The sequence below is a fragment of the Hesperophylax consimilis genome, chromosome 22, assembly GCF_061612785.1.
Source record: "Hesperophylax consimilis isolate HC1 chromosome 22, BYU_Hcon_1.0, whole genome shotgun sequence".
Lineage (NCBI taxonomy): Eukaryota > Metazoa > Arthropoda > Insecta > Trichoptera > Limnephilidae > Hesperophylax > Hesperophylax consimilis.
Window position 1 is genome coordinate 3253053 of NC_142857.1, and position 21647 is coordinate 3274699.

The following is a 21647-nucleotide window of genomic DNA, read 5'->3' on the forward strand; positions in this document are numbered from 1 at the left end:
AAGTGATTGCGCCTAAACGACGATCAATTAATCAAGTGATGGTAACCTAACGCACCACCTTACGGTTCAATTACACGATTGCAAGTGCAACTAAATACAGTCCTATGGAAGAGGACCTTCACAAAACCATATTCTGAATCAATATGCGGATAATCGATCAGCGAACTAACTCGAGCAGCTTATAAAACAATTCCACTTAATCAAAAGGCAAGAACTTACACAACAACGTCAGATAACAATGCGAACAAATGCTTTATATTTTGCTCTAATGTCCCCATACTGAAAGAAATTGAATTGATTAAGGTTTCAATGAGTTTATACAGTTGGGAGTAGTCTTTGAAGGCAATTTACAATTAAATGTACCAATTGTGTGTCATTTTGTATTACAAAATTGGTCTCTTTTGACTTATGTTTCCTATTTAATTTGGTGTTTATACAATATTATTGTGAATTAATGCGTATGATTTCCTGATAATCCCATCCCCACCAGAATTAATTAATCCTGACTGAATATAAAGCCTGAAGCTATAAGCTATTAGGCAGAAGCAGTTTTCTTCGTTGAAAAGGCTAACGTATCATAAGCAACATGAACCCAATCGTAAGTAAAGTGTTTCTTCAAATTCATTTGGTAAATTTAAATTTTTGTTTGAGTGTATGTAAAAGAAAAAAAAGGTTTTAATTTTTACAAAAAAAAAATGATAACAGTTTATTTTTATAACACATCGTCTTGTGTCCTATCAGTTTAATTTTCAACAAATTTTTGGAATTAACTTAATATTTTCTAGTCTAATTAAAAAGGGTCAATAAGTTTGTTCGTGAAATTGTGTTGATAGTGTTTCCAATTTTTTTTTAGAAAAAATACTTTTTCTCCATTAGTAAATATGATTTATAAATAATATCAATAAATCTGGGCATAAAAAATATTTTTTCTCTTTTATTTTTTGATAGACATCATTTTGAGGCATGTATCACAAACATGTTTTTTTGTGAAATTAAAATGTAAATCATGTAATGTAAGAAATAATGAATTTATTTGGAAACTATAAACAACAAAACTCTACTTTCTGTTTTCTTTCCTTTAAATTATATGCTATTTTGCCTTTTTTTGTATACTGCTATTTGTAATAACTACCTTACAAACGGACTACATACGCACGTAATAATTAAGTAGCTTTTTACCTCAACGAGAGTTATAATAATTGGTTTTCTCTAATTTGCACGTGAAAATCTTTTAATAAATAATAAAGAATCTGTGTTTTATCGACTCTTCTACAAAAATGTATTTTTCTCTTTTTAGCCCCCGCATTCCGCGGATATGTATCGATTTATATCACATTTATCTTGAACACTTTAAGTTTGAAGTTCTTAAAAAAATATTGTTTTTTTTATGATAATATCTATACATTTGTAAAGCCGATAAAGTGACTATGTGGAATTCCCTCAGTAAAACAATATTCCGAAACAAGCTCCGAAAATTATTTAAAATGCATTTTCCTGTGTTATTTAACCTGTCATAGATGAGAAAAAACCACAGTGTACCTTTAAGTGCATTTTAGTCAGTTCTCCCAGAAATTTTTGCTATATTTTAAACATGTCGTTTTTTATTAAATATTTTCACATTTGTCGCTGGATTATTGTAATTTTTTTAATATTATTGCGCCTCTTTAAACATTCGTATTTACATATTTCCCCTTTAAACTATGTTCTTCTTCTTTTTAAACGTTTACTATAAAGCCTTAAACATTATTGTATAGCGTCAACCCTTCAGTACGTTTAAAGCAATCTTTTATTCTTCTAGTTCGCTACATTCCTGTGCGTGGTGGCTCTGGCATCAGCCGATTGGTCCGGAGACGACGGTCAATGGAAGGGTGAAGGCATCGCTGAGAGTCAGGATTGGGGCCAGTGGGGCGGTGCCCACGGAGGATGGGGAGCCCCTGCGGTGGCGTGGGCCGGCCATGGAGCCTGGGCCCATGGCGCAGCACCCCTTGGTCCAGACGGCCGCGTCATTGACACCCCTGAGGTAGCCCACGCCAAGGCCGCCCACTTGGCTGCCAAGGCAGCTGCCGGCGGACACGGAGCGTGGGCTTCAGTTGCAGACTGGTCTGGGCACGGTGCCTGGGCTCATGGAGCCGCTCCTTTGGGACATGATGGTCGCGTTGTAGACACTCCTGAGGTGGCTCACGCCAAGGCTGCTCATTTTGCCGCCAAGGCCGCTGCCGGAGGACATGGAGCGTGGTAACTCTTCCAATGACCCTCTTCTTCAAACTGCCATATTAAACCAACGTTAATCTGACTGATCTTATATTATATTATTATTATTACCTATCCCAAAGGGTGCTGACCCGCGTCAGTACACATCCCTTACCAGCCCAAATAAATCATAGTCCTCCCGCGTAATTTGTAAATATAATAATCTATTATATATTTTTTTATGTTCTGTTTTGTTTCTATTTTATTTTATGTTCTTGTGATAACAAATATGTAATAATAAATCGAATTATTATATAGATATATCATTTTTTCATTACTTGTTTGATGTTTTTCTTATTTTCGTATGATTTTAAAAAAAATATTATGAAGAGAAAGAACTTAAAGTAAAATTTTAGGGCTACAATGAAAATAATTGGATGATTTTATATTGCCCTGTTTTTTTAATAAGAAAACCACCGAAAGGACGCTTAACAAATTAGAATTACTTGTCTTTATGAAAATGATTTCAAAAATGAAAATGAAAAAAAAATATATAGAAATGACACCAAACCCCTATCTTCCATATCTGGTCATAATTACACAAAATCATCCACCTGCTCCAAGTATTCCTCATTCACAAATACATTGCACTCTATTCAATTCATCATTATATTCAACACCATGTATTCAATTCACAATTTCAATTCAATTCACTCTGAAAGCCTGTCAGAAAAAATAATGCAACAAACGGAGTCACACAGGGTCCACACTTTGGTCTTATCTTGTTTATTTTGAAAATAAATTATACTATTAAATGTATTTGTCTTACTTTTGCTGATGATATCAACATCTTTAGACTTATTCAAAATATTTATCATTAAAACATTTTTCAAGATAATATCAACAGAATATTAATTTGGTGAAATTAAAACAGACTTAAAATAAAATTCTCAAGTCAAAAAGATTTCTTGAACAAAAATGCAGTCCTTTGTAATAACAATGATAAATGCTCATGAATTTTCAATAAAATTTTTAACCACATAACAGAAATCACTAAACTAGGGCTTACAAATGTTGGGATTTATGACAAGGATAACTAGAAAGTTCAACAATATTAAGTGTATTAAACTGTTATATTTTACCTTTTTCAAGTCTACTTGAGTATAATTCTTACTTCTAGAACCCACATTACAATATTCATGTACAGGAATATTATATAAATACATAAAAAATTCTTATGTTTTAAGTTTTAAAATGGGTATTTCATCAATTTTGTTGAATTTCAATACTCTTGCAAATACTTTAATTGTCGCGCAGAAGGGTTTTCACTAACTTTATTTAAAATTCTTAATAATGCAGTCAACTCTTAGATCAGCAACATCATCAGCTGTAAGCAGAGTGATGGAACCTAAGCGCAAGCCAAATACTAAGTTTGGTGATCGCGCTTTCGGAGCATCTGGGCCGAAGGCTTGGAATAAACTCCCTCCGGAACTAAAATCCATAACAAGTCCAACAGAATTCAGGTCTAAACTAAAAACTTATCTTTTTAAGCTGTCATACCCTTAAATTAAATATACCATTCCTAAGAGAAAGTCCAGTTATATTCAATTTTTCAATTATATCCTAAATCCTGTATCTAAATTTCGCAATAAACAATTAGATAATGTTAATTAAGTGTTGATCTCAAGTGACCTACCAGGTAAGTATTGTACTGTATATTATCTCCATAAATAGTTAAGTAATAACATATATCACTGTACAAATGTATTATAAGTTTGTATAGCGCCCTTGAGGTAACTTTGCACAAAAACGGCGCTATACAAGTCATTCAATTATTATTATTATTAATGCTTTCGATAGTCTACAATTGCTTACATTTAAAAACATTCGAATTCCACCACGTAATACTAGAAGTCAGTTAATATTTCAGTGCAACAATTCTGGGACTAACTACCATGTATATTCATTTTCCAGAATACTAATTAAGGGAAATGAACATACCGAGTCAGAGGACATCTTCGCTTCATTTATCACTTATTGTGTACAAACGATCGTTACTGAAGTAGTTCAATTATGTATAATATTTTTTCTATTTTAATTATTTATTAACTTTTTTTGTATAATCCACCTCACTAGGCTGAGCCTGTTCCGAGAAAATACTGTATAATTTTTGCTATTTAAATGTAAAAGCCCATAAAAAGAGCATTAATCAATATAATTAAAAATAAATATTCGTTTGTTCAAAATCTTAAGCATTTCAAAGTTATTCACCGGTTACTTTGTAATTTTGACACAGCATTGCATTTGAATACGAGGGTGTTTGTATATACCTATATTATATAGATGTCACCTGTGACAGGTAAAAATTTGATTTAAAATAAAAACAGCACCATCTGTTGGACGCATAAGCAACACGCGCCTATTTTTCTATCTGCACAAACACAGAAAAGCCACAGAAACGCCTGGCAGGGTACAGCTATTAAATAAATAAATATGATATCATAAGTAGTTACATTTTTTACGCGATTATTTATTTACAATATCGAAGACTGTGAAAGATTTCTGACTTTTTGTATGACAGTAGCTTAACGCATAAAATAATTAAGTTTTCTGTAAATGAATGTCTTTACGTAAGGATCTGTTAATCAAGGTATTCAACTTTAAGCTGTAGTCGTAATAACTACCGTTTAAAAAACCGTAAATAACAAAGATGACATTGGTTTAATTACGGATCCAGAATCCGACATTGGTTTAATTACGGATTCTGGCCCTTAGCTTGATGATGAATAATTCTAAGCCCGCCCTCGCAGCCTTTGAATCATTGGATATTTGGGTATAATACTAATGACACCTCCCACCGTCGCCATAGCAAACAACATTTATCTAATTTAATTAATTTGTTAATGGTACTTTTTTTTCGATTGCTTTAAGAAGAATATATTCAATTAGACAACATGACGGATATAAACATTACATTGGTTTGTAATGGTTTCAATGGGATAGTATTATGAATTCAATAGACTTGAAGTTGATAAGGGTTTTTTTTAAATAATAAGCCCTCAGACTAAAATTTTGTTGAAAGAACTGTTATTAATTAGGGTCCTTTTGATTAAACTCCGTTATTGTTGAGAGCAAATAGAATCATTTCATTCACAATGAATATACACTTTCGCATGATATGACGAGGCACTTTTTACAGTTCAATACTCTAGATACAGGCCGGTTCTTGTGATTCTTTAGGAAAGGTGAAACCTTTGGTTGTTTTTGAGCAAGAGAGAGTTTTTAATGAAAAATAATCTTTTATATGAAAAAACCTGTTGACAAATACATTGACAGCTTTAAATTCAACAGGCCGCAATACAGGGATTGTCCTTGCCGACGTGATTTAATTACAAACAAACAGCAGAGGCGAGAACCTCTCGTAAATACTATAACCTAACCTTCACAGGTGGCACTAATGGTATTTAATTGATCCAAAAATAATACAAGAATCAAAATCAGGCTGCTGGGTGGACAAACATAAGTGCATTATTGAGCGTTAGGAACCGCAGAGAGGTTGTAGTACACTTTAAGGGTTGTATGAGTAGAAATCTAGTATATCAATCGACCACGACCCACTTCCACGATAAGTATAACCTTCCTGGTTGCGAAGATAATGAAAGGCTTTAAAAAAATAATTAAATAGCCAAATACGGTTAAAACCATTTCAAGCTACGCTTCGTTTGAGAATGGTGCTCTTTCACCGGAGTGAATTTTTTGAATTTAATTAATTGAGGTTCATAATAAATAACCTACTTGCACACGGTACAACCGACCCGGAAACTATTTATTGGATAACTAACATAGGTCACCCAAATAGTTTGCTATGTTTGATGATTTTGCGGGGATGCCTAGGTTCGTAGGGGAGATTCACACTTCAGTCACTCCTGGATACATTGACCCCTAGATTCCTACCCTCCCCTCAAACTGTTTTTCCTTCCCAGAACTACCTCTTCTTGCATTCCTAAAAGTACCCTCCACACAGCATCCCCAATTATGACATAGGCCTTAAGCGAATTTATTTTTCCTCGGTGCCTCCTGTGTGGAGCTAATGTAAAAAAATCAAATAAAAATTAATATTGCAGTGTTTTAACTCTTTTTGAATTGTTCATGATTCGGTTAAAAACAGGGTTGTAAGCCGTTTCCTAATATATTGGAACACGTGTTCATTCAGCTTCATTTGCCGTGATAATATGTAATTAAGAAATAAGAAAAAAAAAGTTTTTTTACGACCATCCGATGTTCCGACATCGGGATAATTAATACATTAGTGTTCTACTAAAAGTTTATTAGGGAACCTATTAATTCATTCGTTAATGGCCTGCAATCTTGTATTTAATCGGATTACGAATAATTTGATTAAAAATTGTCTTTCAAACCCTTAGTACTGCTATTACAATTTGTATGGATGTATTTTGTACCACCTACGTACGACAGAATGACTGTGCAATGTCATAAACAAAAAGTACCTATTTGAGTGACAACATTGCGTTGAGAGTTTGTTGCCAGAAATGCTCGCACTGCCTCATTAGTGTGTCCTTGACCTGTCAGCGCTGCGACCACACCTTTATTATTAATATTCTTGAATGTTGTTTTGGTGTGGTGTATACTTTGCATTTTGCATTTCCTTTTATAGATGTTCGGCCTTGGGCGAAGGGTAGATAGTAACTAGAATTGAGATTGAATGGAAATCTGTTGAAAATAATATACTCGTACTTCTGTACCTAACCACGCCTACGATGCATGTGGTCGATGACAATCAGTCGTAAGCTTATAAATCAAATATTTCAATACTTCTTTTCAATTACCGTAAGAAACAACTACTTAAGTTGGTGGAAATAGAAAATAAAGCTTTAAAATTTATATACGCGTAGTATTCTGTTTTTAGTTAACATCTCATCATGTTGAATTAACTGTCATGTTGAATTATGATTGAATATTCTGTAATTACACAATGGTTCCTAGTCTACAAAGTGCATTATTATCATTATGCAATAATCTGTGCATATGAGGTACGTACTAGTAGTACTAGCGGAATTCTCACTTTCTGGAAGGAATCGCATGATCTAAAATTAGAAGTAAAATGCTTTTTTTCGGAACAATTTATATGGTATTACAATATAAATAAAAAAATGACTAAAACATATTGGTTGAGGAAGATCTAAAAAAAATCTGAAAATATTCCATCAATTATTAAAGAAACACCAAAAATTATACTTTCTTAACAATATCACCATTAAAACTGTTTCCAGTACCAAAAGTCGAAGGTATATTTAAGCAAGCTTCCATTTCAAATCAAACATCAGATATACTATAAGTTCATGAGAAATGGAAATCAAATGTAAAATCAGGAATACTATAAGCTCATGAGAAATTTAAATCAATTTATTACACCTACTTTTAAAACTATTCAAATGCAAAACCATTATATTTACAAAGCCATTGAAAACTACAATAATCTTTATTCTGCATTATCAATCGATCAGATAATATAAATAAAATTAATATACAATAAAAGTAAGAACCGTGGCTCGCTTAACAGGCACAAGGGTTCCTCTTACCTAAAATGTAACATTTTTTAGAATATATTTGCCTGAATGTAATCCATATTTTTAAGGTTACAATAAACAAATATATTTCGTATAATTTAAAAATCGTATTATTTATTATTATAAAATAAATAAGGCATTGTCCGACAGGTGAAGCCTTCCTAAGGTGAAGTTCAAGGAAAATCATTTATAATTAATTATCTCGTAAAATACAACGTGAAAAGGCAAAACATGTCATTGCGTATTTTGTTACAATTTCACGGATCTCGATTGACAGGACGCTCCATTTAATTCACGGAGAAAAGATCCCCCTAGACTCATTAATTTCAAAAATATTAAATTGACTTCTTTCTAATGAGAAGAGTAATAAGTTCAAAACTTAGTTGCACTAAGAAGGATGACATTCCCCTCTCGCCTCAAAACCAAAGGGAGGTTTTGAGGAGCACATCGTGCCACTATATCTGAAAAATGTTATTTTTCAAAACGCGCAAACATTATAAAAACACACGGAAAAAAATAATACCACGATATGAATTTTTATTTCCGGTTGCCTGGCGATGGCTCTAACTTCTGAGTTTACACGCAAAATATGGTGATGTGTTTCAATAAATTAATAAGGAATCGTCTCTATTCGTTAATTTTCCGATTATTCGATGTTGTAGAACTGTTTCATATCGACGATAAAAAAATAACTCTTTATAATTGAAATAAAATAGTATGTTCAAATATAATTCTTTGATTGCACCGTAACCACAACCTCTCTGATCAACAAATAGAATTCAAATAATGTTGATAAGACTGTGGGTCGCTATCAAAAGTGTCCTAGGGTCCTGTTCCTACACTATCTAACAGTCTTCAAAACCAGTTTCTTACAAACCAGAATATTAAACATAGCCACCTCATAAAAACAACCAAATAACGTCACTGCTAACGCACAAAAGACTAATCACTTTTCAACTGAAGATGAAATTACTGAAACAGAAAATTCGTTTCGTTAAGATTGAAATTTAATTCGTTTAGAAGTGGGGAGAAAATTTATGAGACGTTTTCTCAACTGGGTTAACCATTGTGCATCTAGTTCCATTGTAGCCGTATGAATTCTTTGCTTTTTTTGCGGAAAGCCTATTTTATTGTTCACGTTTTTATAGAGCCTTATTTAACTTCCTTAAGGTCCTCGCCCCACCCGTCAGGTGGTCCTGTTTGAATATAAAGCCTGAATCTAACATTGACAAGGCACAAGCAGTTTTCTTCTGAAAAGGCCAACACATCACAAGCAACATGAATCCAATCGTAAGTTTATTTTTAATTTAAATAACTTCACCATATGTGCTTTTAAAAAAAACATATTTTTTTGGTATTACCAGTGGTCCCGGCAGACGTTGTCCTGCCACAGAGCGCTTTCTATGTAGACCTCATTTTATGTAGACCTATTTTATATAGACCTCATTCTATGTAGACCTGTTTTATACAGACCTCATTTTATGTAGACCTATTTTATATAGACCTCATTTTATGTAGACTTATTTTATATAGACCTCATTTTATGTAGACCGCCTTTTATCTGGAGTCCCTGTAATCGGATATTTTATACATTTGACTTTCACACAATACATGCGCAAGTCACACATATTGTAGATAATGATTTGAAGTTTTATTTGATATCGATCATTTCAGCAAAATGTGATTATTGTTCAGTACGATAAAAATAATTAAAAATGCAATCGGCACCTTTCTATGTATATTCTTAAAACTGCCTTGTATTATATTTATTTCACAGTGTGACAGATTGCCGTACGATTACTATCCATAGAAAACACTTTCAATATACTTTTTTTTATTTAATTTTTTAATCATATCACATTCAAGTGTAATAAATAAAATAAAAATTCTTAATTGATAATGGGTAAAACTTAAATGTTATAAATGAGGTAATTATAGGTTTATTCTTAAGTAAATTACAGTAATGAATATTGATTTAATGTAGTGCGATTTCTGGAAAATATTTTTGTCAATCCGTCTTTTGCCAGCATGAATACATTCGATGGTTTAACCACACTCGACCATGCAACGTATAATTGCATGGCCATGAGAAAAACTTGGATTTTCTAAGTCGAGGCTACAAATGGACCTTGTCTGCCCTTGTGATATGTTGATTGTAAGATGAAACGATGTTTGAGTGTAGTATTTTCTCTACATGCGTAATAGAGAAAACTACCCTATATATCTATCTATCAAGCTGGAACCAAACATACACTTTCACAAAAATTCATTGATATCGATTGGGCGGTTTCGGAGATTAGCGTGTGCGAAGAAAGTGACTCGAAGAAGTGTTTTTTTTAATAAAACTTTTTTTTTGTAGAACCGTTCTTACAAACAAAATAAATATAGCTAACATTAATTTAATTTGGTGGAATATTTCAGTTCATCGCAACATTCCTGTGCCTGGGCGCTCTGGTGTCCGGAAACCCCCTAGAAGATGGTCAGTGGAAGGGAGAAGGTCTGGCCGAGAGCCAGGACTGGGGACAGTGGGCCGGTGGACACGCTGGAGCCTGGGCTGGACCCGGAGCATGGGCCGCCCCCGGAGCTTGGGCCGCACCCCACGGCTCATGGGCCCATGGAGCCGCCCCTCTTGGCCCTGATGGACGTGTTGTAGACACCCCCGAGGTCGCTGCGGCTAAGGCCGCCCACTTGGCCGCCGTCAACGGAGCTGGAGCTTGGGCCCCCGCTGTTGGAGCATGGGCCGCCCCTGGAGCGTGGGCCGCCCCCGGAGCTTGGGCTGCCCCTCACGGCGCCTGGGCTCATGGAGCCGCTCCCCTGGGACATGATGGCCGTGTGGTGGACACCCCCGAGGTAGCAGCTGCTAAGGCCGCCCACCTCGCTGCCAAGTCTGCCGCTGGCCACTGGTAGGGCCCACGCCCCCGCCCTCTACACCTGACTGATCTTCCCCAGCGCGTACAGACATGAGAAGCTTTTATCTTATATCATTTCTGCACTCCTGATAACCTCTCTGCGTATCTTATACAAATGTATTATTGTTTTATTGATAAATATATATATTCCAGCTGCTTGTGATTATTACTTGTGATGTAGCAAAACAAATAAAAATGTATATATTGTAAAACCAGATCGATTTTATTTAATTAATTATATGCTTTGACAAAATTTCCACCTGTGAAGTTTCTAATCATTTAGGAAAGAAGGCGTGGAACAGCGGTTTATTGAATTACTCCACAATATAATTGTTCACATCCTTTCTATTTACAGATTATGAGGTAATAAGATTAAGGAAAACCCAATCAAAATATTACATTGATTGAATTTCTCTTTAAATATTACATTATTTAAGATTTAGACAGAAATGGCAACCAGATAAGATTCTTAAAAAGATGCAAAATGATATATATATATATATCTAACTTTCATGATAGATATAGCTAAAGATGTAGGGTGTGAGTATATTTTAGCAGATCGGATTATACAGAATAAGCCTGAGTGAATTTTACAGTTCTTAAAATTTCAAAATTCCTATATATTTTCAATCAATGTCTCTAGGAGCAAAAACACCAATTTCATTGACCTGCGATGACATCTTAAATTAAAAATATATATAATTTTCATTTTAATAGAATATTTGCTAGTTACAATTCATGTAACTTTTATTATTATCATTTATGGTGGCACGTATCATTTATCACTCTGCAACTCTTTCTGGTGACTACTGTTAAAACGAACAGTTAACGGTGAATCAAAACAGTTTAAATACCTCTGTCTTACCGGAACAATACCCCACTATCGAACTTCCAAGACCTGATTATTTTCCGTCGTTTTTATCGATCTCATAATATATAAAAATGACAAATAATAATCAGGTCTCAGCAGCTTAGTGGTTTAAGTGTTTTCCCGGTAAGAGAGACTTCATAAATTCGATCCCCAGTTGCAACCATTACCGTTTTTTAAATGCCTTTTCTGTTTCATGTGTCCTTTAGATTTGTTAATATTATTTCTTCTTCAATAACTATTATTTTTAGGCTTATGTTTTTATAATTGTCACAGAATGAATTATTGTGACAATAATACTACGGTTTCAGACTACAATTCTGTTATAAATAGATTGCACACTATTAGAAATTGTTGTGCTATGTTAGCTGATATTTTTAATATGCCTCCATTGAAGTATAAAGCTGTACTAATTAAACATTTTAGCAGTGCATGTTTTAACGAAGTCACTGCATAACAGGTTTTTTGCTAACAAATTATCCCGAGTAAAATAAATGCCGCCGACGGGAATTGAACCTGCGCCTTCTGATGTCGGTCATATGCTCTGAGACCACTGAGCTACGTCGGCTTATTTCAAACACGACAAATAATTCAACATGTACTAGTACTTAAATCAACAATTACTGCTTATTATTTTTTTTCCACCTCTTAACAATCAAAATGATTTTAATTTTGTAGGAAACGCTTTGTTAGTGCTAAATTTCCCACTAGATGCCGTCAAGACATTTTTCAATTTGTATGGATATTTCAAGTGACTAATTATTGCTTATAATAATTTGTTATCCTTTGTGCTATGCATAAAAAACCTTGTCTTATAAACATGAGTTTATCATTAAAAAAATAAAAGGTTTTTTTTTGTTTCTTTTCGTTTCTTTCATAACTTTGTACTAGTTTATATTATTTTTTCTTTTGACTCGTTCACTACAATCTTATAATTTTTATATCCTTTCTTCTTTCTAAACTGTACTACGACTATTATGTTTGTAAATGGCACCTGTGCCGTTAATTCTATAAAAATAAATACATTTTTATTTGTTTGAAACTATTTGACAGGCTGTACCAAGGTACCTATTTATATTCCAGAACAAATAATTGCAATGACAATATCATGATGTCAGTCACCGCCTCGGTATGCACTGTGTAACTGTGTAGTGTCTGTCCTTCATCGGCCAGCAAAACGGCGAAAGCTTTTCAGCACTATTTAGAAATGTTGATTTGTTTGTTATCAAAATATTATTCGCATTTGGAAAATCCTTTTATTAAAATTTCATCAAGGGATTTGAATTGATTTTATAAGATTAGTGATAATGCTTCAACAAACTGTTATCATTATGGGCTCCGTACCAAGCGTCCAAAATGAAAAAGAAGATTGAAGAAGATATGGTTTGAAATAAAAATTATCTGTAAATGCAAATAATAGAAGGAGGGTGCTTATAACAAAAAACGGTTATAATTAACAAACGACAATGATGTCAACATAATTAACAATGTTACCAAAATTTCATAATATAAAATAATAAAACCTACACGTAACACACAAAACCAATATAAAACACACATCACTCACAAACACACATAGTTAATATAAATATATCGATTTTAACATTTATTTTAATTTTAATTTTATTTAACTTTAATTAAATCAACATTTTTAGTTTTAATTTATCTTTTTCTTATATTTTTTTTCTTCACCAACATTATATATATTTTCTTTAAATGCATTGTGTTTATTTTTTTATTATAAAATGGAGTTCTCGGCACGAGTAAGCCATCCAGTGAGGCCAAAATTTCTTGATTGTACTATGAAATGTAAAATATTTTCCCAAAATAAATAAATAAATTAATTAATTAAAGTATGCTTTTTTAAATATGCAAAAATATGTGGATGTCAAGAAACGCAGTGACTTTGTTCATACCTATAACATGGTAAATAACAGATGTTATAAATTTATAACATATTTTTATAAGCAATAATTATAAGCCTGAAACACTCATCCACATTGAAAAATCTCCTGATAAAAGATACATGACGCCAACGGGACTTGAACCCGTTTCAGGCTAATAATTATTGCTTATAAAAATAATTCTTACCCTTTGTAGAATGCATAAAAAAACTTGTCTTAAAAACATTAGTTTACCAAAAAAATAATAATTTATAACATATGTCGTTTTCACAATTTTTGAACCACCTTGCGATTCTTTTCTCTACCGAGGGAATTTCATAAAATTTATTTTTTTCTCGATTAATCAAAGAGATTATCTTCAAAAATTACAGCGCATTTTTTAAGAGCTTAAAAACTGTTCTTGAGGCTAGTACCTATATTTTTTTATCGTAATGTAAAACCGCCCAACGCCTGGAATCTGGCATATTAAGAGGCTGAAGGTAGTGAGGGGAGGAAGGAAATGTTGATATGATTGCAGGGTTTTAAGCATATTTCTAACTCTGAGAAGGACATAAAATCTTCTTTAACAGTCGTACAAAAAAAATAGACACTGTGGAAAATACAATGTTGGACAAACCAACAAAATAATAAGATTATTTGGAATAAAGGTATATTTATTTGATTTGTTTAATCACAGGTAAATATCTCAAGCAACTGTAAAATAATATATAAAAAAAACAATCATTAGTCTTATATAAAATATTCAGAAAGGTTATCAGGAGTGCAGAAATGAGATAAGAAGATCGTCAGGAGTAGAGGGCGGGGGCATATACCCTACCAGTGGCCAGCGGCGGACTTGGCAGAGAGATGGGCGGCCTTGGCAGCAGCTACCTCGGGGGTGTCTACAACACGTCCGTCAAGGCCAAGAGGGGCAGTTCCTTGGGCGCATGAGTCGTGGGGGGCGGCCCATGCTCCAGCGTGTCCACCGTCCACTGTTCGTCTCCAGTCTTGGCTCTAGTCCTGACCTTCTCCCTTCCACTGGCCCTCTTCCAGGGGGGGGGGAGAGGGGTTGGGACGCCTTGGCGGTCAGATACAGAAAAGTTGCGATGAACTGAAATATTACAAATTCGTAAAAACATATCCAACAACAAAATATGCACAAGCTAAAATTACGATAAAAAATAATAATGAAAAAAAACTATTCGGACTCCAGAATAGTGTAATAGGCTTTTTTAAGCTTTTGGTATTATTTTTCCATCAATGTTATTTTGAAGTAAATTGCATCATTCATCAAGAAAGGCAGGTAATAAATAGTAGCGTAACAAAAATTATAAATTACTGAATATCCTGTATATACTGTAGTATCCTGTAGATTCACCTTAAAAGGGGGCTTGGGTTCAGGATTGATTATAATACGTAAGGCTGGTTAAATAATTACAGAGATCGTTTATTGCTTGTTAACTGTGAGACTACAGAATACCGAATGGCAATACAGACTACCGCCGAAGTGCTCCCCGCACCTCGCGGCCCGTAGGTAGGTACCGAGTACCACAAAAATGAAAATATTTACGGAATTTACTTACGACTGTAAATTTTACGTAATACAAGATGTCCTAGGATAAAATGAACTAATTTCGGGAGGTGAAAAGTAGTAAATTCCATCGTTTTTTTGGTAGTTTTCAGGTAAAAATGTTGAATTGTCGAATAAAAAAGTGATTTTTTTATGAGTAAAAAACAATAGAATTTAAAAAAAAATTTTTCCTTTTCTACTAATTAAAAAAAAAGTTTTGATTTTCCATGAAATATATCACATATTTTTATTTCAGAAAAAAACTACATTTTATATTTATATCCACTTCGGTGGCCGGATAACTCATCAAAATGACAATTCAACACACCTATAAAAAGTGTTGTAAAGTTATGAAACGTGATGAATCAAAAACTAGGTTAAATAGGTTACATATCACTTTTACTGACTTAATATCACCTTTTAAAGGTGTGCTAATTTATCATTTTGAGAAGTTATCATGGAACCAATTACTTCATATTATCCGTAAGAGTACTACTAAATTTTTATACTACCTAAATGAAATCTTGAGCACGGTGGATCCCAGTGAGGAAATCATTATCTCTATTTGTGACAGTAAATTTACTATTATTATTTATATTCATAAAACATTTATTGTTCAACGAAACTTAAAGGAACATATCAAAAAAATCTATTCGCATTCTTGGAAAAATATTATGGGAAATTCGAGTAATTTATTATTCATTCGGAAAAATCTGAGATTTTAGTAATATGTTTATCAGAATTAATTTAAATACACCCTGCGAAAAGATTAATTTTCTAGGCCTACTAGGGCAAATTCGACTGTAGGTCCATCCGATACGCCGGGCAAGATTTCTAGTCTATTTTAGGGTATTGTATCGTCTTAATGAGATATGCATGGCAAAAACAGTTTCCTTAAATGAGTGCCTACTTTGACGCTCAGACAAGTGTATCTAGACATTTTGTTTTGTTTACGTATAATATGTACAATTTCATGGAAAGCAATAAATTAATATTAAAATATAGTCCTCTTTATAAGCAGAAAACGCAATGTTCCTTCAGGAGAAAAATTCAAATAATGATAATATTATTACACAATACGAGAAAAATATTTATTATACCTCATACATCGTAATTTTGAATGTTTTGAAATGTATTTACTGAAATATCAATACCAACTTAACAGTGTGTGTAATGTTGAATAACGCTCCGTATTATATTTAACGTAAACAAGATCGGTTTGCAACCAAACATAACAGAAAGTGTCTCCCAGTTTAAATTACCTCGTGCTTGACATTTTAAATCAGTTAGATTTCAGCATCGTAGTGAATACTGTACGGTATCGTGAATTGAAAAACAAATTTATCCAGAACAAATATATCTGAAATCAATTACAATCTAACTGCGCAGACGCAAACATTTGGATCATCATTGGTCGAAAGTGTCGTCACTTAGTGTCCCATTGGTGGAAAGTGTCATCATTGTTCGTCTGTGCTAAACGGATTGCGGCATTTAGGCGCTAATTACCGAAGTGTGCAGTTTTAATCAAATTTAACGGTAAATTTCAAAAATCGACAATGGCAAGCACGAGAGGCAAGACAACCACTCTGGAAAGTGAAGACAAGATTATTCAGTTCCTAGAAAAAAAAATGGACATTATGAAAAAAGATATAATATCCCAAATAACAAACCAAAATATTGAAAACCAAAAAAACCTCGACAGCATAAAGATAGAAATGTCAGAAATCATAGAAAAAGAATTTAATTCTGAATTGAAAGACGTCAATAACATCAAGAACCAGTTGAGCGAACTCACTAAAACCATCGATTTTCTCTCACAAAAAATCGACGATTACGAGGCGGAGAGAAACAAATTGCACAAAAAAATCAAGGAAGTTGAAAAGGAAAATAAAAATTTAAAATACATTGTCAACCAATCTCTGCAAAACTTTCTCGACACTACGCTTGAAATCAATGGAATCGACACGAAGAAAGACGAAAATCCTAAAATTCCAATAGAACGCATCTTCAAAAAAATAGGATATGAAGACTTACTTGACACCATAACAAACTCCTACACCAACTCCATAAAAAAATCTATAACTGTAAAAATGGCCACAAAAGAAGAAAAAGACAAGATCATTCTCCAAAAAAAGAAAGCGGGATATTTCTCTGCCAAAGACATTAACCACTCCAACTCAGAAAAACCCATCTACATAAACGATAAGCTGACGCCACAAAATAAACAACTGCTCTGGCTAGCGAGAGCAACAAAGGCGATGGGTTACCAATACGCGTGGACGAAGAACGGGAACGTCCTTCTCCGCAAAAATAAGGATACTCCAATTATATACATCAGAGACGCGAGCGACATACCCCTTCAATAACCTGGACTCCCTCCTGTACCTTCAAAGATGACCTCCGGACTCAACTAAAAATGGCCCCTTCAGAAGAAAACAGTATCCCTGAAACTCTTGAATGTGACAATTTTGAAGATGTAAACACACTTTTCTACGACACATCTTTCAACATACTAAACATGAACATCAGAAGCATTAGAAAATTTTTTGATGATTTCTGTATCCTTTTAAATTCGTTAACCTTCCAAATTGATTTTATTGCACTCACTGAAACACAAATGCGCGAATGTACCCCTTTCAACTTACCAAACTACACTACTTTTTCAGTTCCGTCTAGACACACCTCTCACGATGGCATAACCATATTTTACAATATACACACTATATCCAACATTAGCATAGACAACACTCATTTCAAATATGCAAATGCCGTCCATGCAACCTTCTCCTCCAAAGGAAAAAAATACTCAATTTTAACAGCATACCGCTCCCCTTCTTTATCCCCAATTTTGTTTACACAAGAAATCAAAACTTTTATCAACAATAACAGCTCGAATCAATTCGATTTTGCATTTTTTATGGGTGATATTAACATAAATATACAAAACGCTGTATTAAATCCGACCGCAAACGAATATCTAAATGTTCTATACTCCACAGGATACCTATCATACATAAACAACACTACCAGACCTAATCATCCAAACGATACATGTCTTGACCATATATTTCTAAAAACACATAAAAATTTCCAACATAAATCCGCTACATTAAAAATCGACATAACTGACCACTATCCCACCTTTTACGGCCATCATACACCAAATTTATCCATCTCTGTTGAACCGAAAAACAAAGCAATGATTAAAATCAACTATTCAACTTTAAATAACTTACTGAACGAAGAATCGTGGATCGCTGTCCTATCTAATAACAACCCAAATTTAGCTTTAAATACCTTCTATGAAATACTTCAAAATTGTATTAAAAAAAGTCAAGAAACAATAGCACCGCCAAAAAGTAAGCACAAACACATAAAACCGTGGATTACGCGCGGACTAATAATCTCAATACAACACAGAAACAAACTTTTTAAGATTTATAAAAATCACGAAATATATTGCACATCCAAAAACGAAACACAGAACCACACCAAACGGAACGAATACATTTTATTTAGAAACTACCTAAACCCAATCATAAAAAAACAAAAACAACAATACTACTCTACACAACTACGTAATGCTCACAACGACTCCAAAAAAACATGGCACGTCATAAACGAAATCTTTAACAGGAACCAAAAAGTTCATAAAATTCCTCAAAAAATCATTACTGACAATAACACAACCATCGAAGACGCTGAGAGCATTGCAAACAATTTCAATCACTTCTTTACAAACATCGCCTCAACCCTCATAGATGATAATCCCAGTCTTAGCATTCACTCGAATCAAATTCCTCCCGGCCTTTCAGATTCTAATGTCACTACATATGAACTATCTACCTTCAAAGAAATAACAGAACTTGAAATCTCAAAACAAATTGACAACCTTAAAGAGAAGTCTGCAAATGGCCCAGATAACATTAGCAATACCACAATTAAATCAATTAAAAAGCATATAATCATTCCAATACATCATATTTTCAACAACTGCATCAGGCATAGCATTTACCCTAATGACTTCAAACTCTCTCACATCATCCCAATACATAAATCCGGATCTCAATTCAAAACAGACAACTACAGACCTATAACTTTAACTTCTCAATTATCCAAAATCTTCGAAAAGTGTTTAAAACGACAAATTATGAACTTTCTAGAATCTAATGATATCCTCTCAGCTAATCAATACGGCTTTAGAACCAAACTGTGCACCGATGACGCTATCTTTAGCTTAACCAAAAGCATATACTCTAACCTTGACTCTAACACTAAAACGCTAACCATTTTCTTGGATTTAAAGAAAGCGTTTGACACAGTCAACCACAGAATTTTATTAAAAAAAATCTCTAAAGTCGGTATTAAAAACAAAAGTTTCATATTATTAAAAAGCTATATATTGAATCGCCAACAACGCACAAAAATAGGAACAAGCTAAAGCACCTATGACTTGACAAAACATGGTATTCCTCAAGGAACTGTCTTAGGGCCACTACTCTTTCTAATCTACATCAATGACCTATGCAATATTGCAATACCAGGTAAAATTCTCTCTTTCGCCGATGATACTGCAATAACAGTACAAGGTAAAACGTGGGAAGAAACAACCAGTAAAGCCAACAAATGTATTGCAACAGTCAAAGATTGGCTTTTATTATTTATTGTTATTAAGTTTAATTTGTAGAACTCCATTTTATTTTTTTATTTTTTATATATACAATAATATTATTATTGGGTTTATAAAAACAGTTTATTTTTAAACAAGTTCTGTTGTGTAATTATTACTACGCGTGACAGCTGTTTCGCCCTCTGAAGGCATTATCAAACTGTGGGTAGCCCACTTACAGACGATACATTTATATTATTTCTAGGTAGGTATTTTAATTTCATTTACTGATTTCTTAATTGATTTCTAAGTAAAATATTAAAAATTATTAATGGTTATTACCCCAGCAAAGTTTCCCCAATTAGTGTAATGTTTAAATTTGACTGAATGTCTTTATGTTAGTTATTCCCAAACGATGACTCATAGTAAAAAAAAAAAAAAAAAAGATTGGCTTGATAGAAATCTCCTCAGTCTAAATTTGAATAAAACTATCTTTATTCCCTTTTACAATTCCCAAAAGTCATCCCCTAAAAATAATCTTAATCTGAAGTTCCACAACCCTAATTGTAACTTTGCGACATGCTTAAATTGCGAAGACGTGAAATTCGGACAATATATCAAGTATTTAGGAGTTACTATAGACTGCCAACTCAAATGGACTTACCATATAGAAAAGACGGTCAATAAACTGAGATACCTAAGTTACATTTTCAAACGAATGAGCAACATTGTCAATATAAGAACCATGAAACTTGTTTATGACGCGTTAGTGCTTTCATCTATTTCCTATGGAATAATTGCCTGGGGAGGAACTTACAATAATCACGTAAAACCCTTAGAAATTGCTCAGAAATCCATCATTAAAATAATGTACCAAAGGACCAAGACATATCCCACCAACCAGTTATTTCAAGAAACAGAAATCATGGAACTAAGACGGATCTATTGTATTCAATGTCTCAAATTTATATTTACGCGTCCTATCAATTTCACCAAAAACACAAATCGCTCGACCCAGAGACATACCACATGCGTGTTCACAGTCCCTCACTGCAAAACTAGGCTGGGCCAAAGGCACATCAACTATATTGCCCCAAAATTGTTCAATTCTTTACCCAATTCCATCAACATGTGTCAAAACCTGAACTTATATAAGAAAAATGTTAAAAGTTGGATAAGAAATAATTTCGAAGCGAGTAACTTTTTTCTATAATTTAAGCCATCGGTTTCTAAATAACTAAACAACCACAGGTCTTTCTGTAAATTAAAGATTAATTTCTTTAAATCAAAGAAATATATACATGCATCTATGTCTTATGTGTGTGTGTGGGTGTGTGTGTGTGTGTGTGTGCGTGAGTGAGTGTGCGTGTGTCTGTGTGTGCGTGTGTCTGTGTGTGTGTGTATATGTTTGTAAATTTTAAAAAAAGAAGAAAAAATAAAAACTTCTCTAAAAAAAAAACCAATCACATTGATCTCTATCGATACATTTAACAAGTTTAAAAAAATATATATTTTAAACACCACTGTTTTATCCTTACACTATAATACCCACGCTCAGGCTTCGCCTTTGTGGGATTTTTTTGTTACTCTTTCATTCTATATTACTATGTATGTACCTGAATTGTATATGTATCAAAAATTTTGTTAATAAAAAAAAAAAAAAAAAAAAAAAAAAAATTCATCAAGAAATTCTGTAACGATCAAGTTATCAAAAGAAAACCTTCAGAAAACTAAAGCGAAAATGTAACTGGTTGCGGAAAACGTTAAACAAAACCTGTGGTTCATATTTGATATAAGATATTTGTAAAAACACATATATGGTTTAAATACATTATCTACTTAGTGATTGATTATATTTAAAATATCACTTTTTTAATGTGAATACCGCACAAGAGTCCCAACTGCTCCTAACCGTCAGAAGCCAGTGACTATCTCATTCTATATTCGGATATGTTGTGAGGCTGATGGTGGTGGGAAGGGTTTGGAGTTGGAGATGAGGAAGGTAAGGGAGTACCTGGCTATCGAGATCT

The 21647-nt window shown here is 33.4% G+C and overlaps 2 protein-coding genes across 2 annotated transcripts in view; one reads left to right on the forward strand and one right to left on the reverse strand.

Moving 5' to 3' along the window:
* The window catches only part of LOC149412660 (uncharacterized), a 320577-nt gene that overhangs the window by 98913 nt on the left and 200017 nt on the right, over positions 1 to 21647 (reverse strand). The gene's annotated exons all lie outside the window — the stretch shown is intronic.
* LOC149412669 (uncharacterized) lies at positions 548 to 10845 on the forward strand. The gene is made up of 3 exons (XM_089645113.1): positions 548 to 598; positions 1799 to 2214; positions 10349 to 10845. The coding sequence occupies exons 1-3, from the start codon at positions 587 to 589 to the stop codon at positions 10683 to 10685; spliced, it is 765 nt and encodes a 254-aa protein (XP_089501239.1). The 5' UTR covers positions 548 to 586; the 3' UTR covers positions 10686 to 10845.